General features: G+C 33.0%; 1 protein-coding gene across 2 annotated transcripts; it reads left to right on the forward strand.

Moving 5' to 3' along the window:
* The first annotated feature begins 1 nt into the window (after position 1).
* On the forward strand, positions 2-4,031 carry zgc:113274 (uncharacterized protein LOC552925 homolog). Of its 2 annotated transcripts, none has more exons than XM_056736913.1 (4): positions 2-76; positions 1,465-1,846; positions 1,923-2,008; positions 2,218-4,028. In XM_056736913.1, the coding sequence occupies exons 2-4, from the start codon at positions 1,471-1,473 to the stop codon at positions 2,374-2,376; spliced, it is 621 nt and encodes a 206-aa protein (XP_056592891.1). In that variant the 5' UTR covers positions 2-76; positions 1,465-1,470; the 3' UTR covers positions 2,377-4,028. The 2 variants fall into 2 exon arrangements, with proteins under 2 accessions (XP_056592891.1, XP_056592892.1); XM_056736914.1 differs by having other exon boundaries at positions 15-64; positions 2,218-4,031.
* The last annotated feature ends 184 nt before the right edge of the window (positions 4,032-4,215 follow it).

The raw sequence follows: 4,215 nt of genomic DNA on the forward strand, positions 1-4,215 counted from the left end.
GATGACTTCCGGCACCGACCTTCCCTGCAGCCGGGGAGTCGACTGAACGAATTCCGGTGCGAAGGTTTGTTGTTGTGTAAGTGTGTTTTGTTTCTATGGTGTAGGTGTGATGCTTCGTGCAGTGTCCAGAATTTTTCTTGTGATTATACCTTATCCACGTTCAAAGGGTGTATTGTTTCAAATCATGAACACGTGGGCAAAAATACTCCATATGCATGCTAGATTGCTGTGTTCGTATTGCATGGTGTTATGGAACAAACAATGCTGTGGAATTGCCATGGTGCAAAACACAGTACATGTCCAAAACATTTTGTTATACCTTTTATCTATATAACTAACAGCATTTGAGCACCAGGTATGTCTCAAAAACAAGTATTTTTTGTTGCACGTTTCACAATAATACATGGTTAAATAGCAGGTTTACAAAAGCACATTTAATAGGAAGCAGAAGAGACATAAGGACACTGTTCCGAAATAAGGGAATTAAATGACAATAAAGCAGGAAAATTAGGCTATGGAATGTTAACTAATAAAATGAATGTAAAATTATATTTGTCTAAAAGATCTTGGCTGCATTTTCCAAAAGCAATGTAAAGCCTACGTTGATCGTAGCTCCATTGGTGACAATGGTTCTAAGATCATTAACATAAGGTTGCAATGCTTTTGATAATTGCAGCCCGTTTTTTATTGAAATTCAGCACTATTTTAAAATGATATGTGTCTTAATGAAGAGTTCATTTGCAAAAATAATTTTCTCTAAAAACATTTTTTTATTGTGCATTCCCATTCATAACTTCAATTGGGTTGTTTTGACTAAGTAATAATAGCTCCAACAAATACAGCAAATGAACACAAAAATAAAATAAAAAAATGATAACATAATAAAAAACATGATTTCTGAAATAATAGAAAACTTAAGTTGTCTGTTGCAAATAAACTCTTCATATATAAATGGTCTCATAATTTGACTCTACTCAAGTAGATTTTTCCAATTATGTGTATTTATCAAAGTGTTTTTCCTTTGGAAAACTTTCCTTCACTACATTATAAAACAAAATATCATACTTTTGCTGCCCTGAATTTCATGAATACATGTTAACATGTTTTTTACCTTTATTACTTAAATACATTTAATGTAGTACTCTTACGCTTACTTTTACTTTAGTAAGTACAGATACTAGAAAATGCTCTTGACAACAAAAATTAGTAAGTACTTCTATTTGTAATGAAATTTAATTATTTTAGATAAAATCAGGTTTCCTCATTGACTTATGGACCCCACTCTTGATTGACCATCGATCAGTTGTCAATTTCTTATGTAAAGATAAGGCCTAAAAGGTTGACGTGATAACACATAATATTTAATTGAGGAACTTTATTCAAAATGCTATCTTAACTTTGGTCATAATAAAGTATCATGCTGTAATTTACAAGTTTATTGAGACAGTTTTTTAAATATTTTAGCATACCATGCCACGAAACTATATTCGAAAAACTGACTGGGGCTCAGCAACCTATGAGGAACTGGAGAAAGCTTTTGTTGAAGTCAAGCTTGGGAAATCCATCAGAACAGTGGCAAAAGAGAGAAATATTGGCAGGTCAACCCTGCAGAGGTACGTGAAAAAGGCAGAAGGAAAACGGGAAAAAACTGTAGGGTACAGAGGAACAGCAGAAGCGCAGAGGATCTTTTCCAAAGAGTTAGAAGCGGAACTGTCAGAAAACATAAAGACGTTAGCCGGACGCCTCCATGCTGTTACTCCAAAGAAGTGCCGTCAAATGGCCTTTGAATTGGCCCAAAAGTATAACATTCCTGTACCAAACAACTGGGGAGAGCAGAGATTGGCAGGTGGGTAGGACATCTTAATTTAGCGAATAAACCAACTCACTAGGTTGCTCACTAGGATTGTTCTTTATTTTAATAGGCCGAGATTGGTCCAGTAGTTTCATAGCCCGCCACAACCTCTACTGCCATATAACTGAAACAACATCTTTGGCAAGTCGTGGACAGGTGACAAAACTATTCCACAAAATAAAAGCTCTTAACCTGTGTACCATGGTCTTGAAAAAAATCTTTAAATATCAGATAAAATTGCAATTTTTAGTGTCATCTTTAGACAATTGTTTTGAAAATACAGTAATAACAAACAACTAAAAAACATCCATTTAAGTTTTGAGCTCATTCATTTATATATTTAAAATACTGTCTAAATTTTACAGGTCATCTGTTATAGTTTCGTCGACAAAGATGAAATGAAGAAAGAAATCAGAGAGGAAAATGATGTCATTGTCCCGCTTCATGAAGTTTTGGAGGATGAGAGTGCTGAGATTTGTGATTCGAGTCAAGACATTTTAAACAGTGACTTGTTTCTCACGTAATATTTATAGGATTGGCTAAAAAAACTTTTCAAACATTTTGACTAACAACCTTTTTCTTCTTGTTTTCTTTTTTTCCCCCATATCATAAATAGAGTAAATAAAAATAGGTGCCTACACCTATTAATAATCCCTGCATTATAAAGTTGTTTGTTTATATTATGTATAAAACGATTATTTAATTGTGTTGTTTATTTGTTCTTTCATTTAAAATGTATAGGCTACTCTTGATCCTAATCTAAACCCACATCTTAAACTAAATCTACCAACACACCTGTACACAACAAGTGCAATGTACTAAGATATGTAATTGACAGTTAAGTAAAACCCAAAATGCTAATTTGTAGACATTATTATTAATCATAATTTTAACTATAACTTTTCCCCTCATCTTCCGTGAAACATATACTGTATAGGCAGGAGCATTTCCAATTTATTAGTTTTAAGATGCTATAGGAATAACAAAATGTGTCCTCAACATGACTGTAAGGTTACACTTTATTTTACAGTGCTCATGTTACAGTGTAATTAAACATTTAAGTACTGAGTAAAAATAATTAACTACATGTACTAACTACAGGGTTAGGGTTAGGATTAGGGTGTGGTTTAGAGGTTAATTACATGTAATTATGCATAATGTATAATAAATACTGTAGCAAATACATTTAACATGTGTTACAAGGTCACCGGAAAATAAAGTATTACCGACTGTTGTATTTAAAATATTTCATATGTTAATTTTGTTGCTTTTTGCACAAGGATATTAATTGAGATGTTTATTTATGATATCACAACTAGGTAAATTGTATTTTTTTTCTGTGGTTTGAGTGAATGCTTTCATTGGCTTTTAATTTTATATGCCATTTTAATTTATTTTAATATAGCCATGCTAAATACACTTCCTTATAATAAGTTGTCCTACACAGTTGACAGTTCTTTCTATCTGCAGAGCAGTTTATTTTTCCAGCAAGAAAATTACCTCTCAAGGAGCAATGTGGAGATTTTAGCGGCATCTAGCGGTGAGGTGGAGACAATGCAACCAACAGCTCACTCCATCCCTCCCTTTCGAAGCACTACGGTCGCTTCACAGATCAAAAATGTTGTCGCGTTTTCACTTTCTTTGCAGAAGGAGATTACAAATTTACGAAAGACGCTGTGTAGAGCAGTTTTTCCGTTTATAGTTTAGATGGCGAATTCCATGCAAGGAGACACGCTTTTCATTATGTAAGGTCTTTATACACCTCTTAAAAAATAGTTGTGTGTATTATTTTGCATTTTTGTCTATAGATAAATAAAAAACTAGACACTGGACTGGACCTTTAAATAAATGAGAAGGAAAAGGAATAAAGAACTAATATGTAATAATACTAATATATCATCTGTAAAGTATCGTGTCAACTAGTTGAACATTGTCAGCTTTAAGACATCCAATGGTGTTTAAATAGATTCCAAAAATTAGTCCTGCTAAACCAAAAAAGATATTTTGAAGAATGTTGGTAACCACACACCTCCATTGTATAGCCAAAAAAACCACTGAGACATTTTTTAAATGTCTTGTTTTTTGTTCTACAGAAGAAAGTCATGCATGTTTGGAATTAATGAGGGCGAATAAAAACTTAGTTGTATTTTGATTGAACTATCCCTTTAAGAAGAGTTTAGTTTATGTAACTACAGCAGTCTTGGTTGCAGTGGATTATGTAGCTAATTACTGTTATTTTCCCTGAAAAAGTAAAGTAAGACTAATGGCTGGAATACACTACAAGACTTTTAAAATCTGAATAGATTTTCTTTGAAAGTTTCAGAAAGAAACAATTTTAACTGATCAAATCTGCAGACAGCAAC

The sequence above is a fragment of the Triplophysa dalaica genome, chromosome 22 (genome assembly GCF_015846415.1).
Source record: "Triplophysa dalaica isolate WHDGS20190420 chromosome 22, ASM1584641v1, whole genome shotgun sequence".
Lineage (NCBI taxonomy): Eukaryota > Metazoa > Chordata > Actinopteri > Cypriniformes > Nemacheilidae > Triplophysa > Triplophysa dalaica.

What these genes read in the sequence shown, in the direction of transcription:
- zgc:113274 (XM_056736913.1), top strand. Translation starts at nt 1,471, where the DNA reads ATGCCACGAAACTATATTCGAAAAACTGACTGGGGCTCAGCAACCTAT. An exon ending in GGGAGAGCAGAGATTGGCAG is followed by an intron (nt 1,847 to 1,922) that starts GTGGGTAGGACA and finishes TTATTTTAATAG; the next exon opens with GCCGAGATTGGTCCAGTAGT. An exon ending in CTTTGGCAAGTCGTGGACAG is followed by an intron (nt 2,009 to 2,217) that starts GTGACAAAACTA and finishes TAAATTTTACAG; the next exon opens with GTCATCTGTTATAGTTTCGT.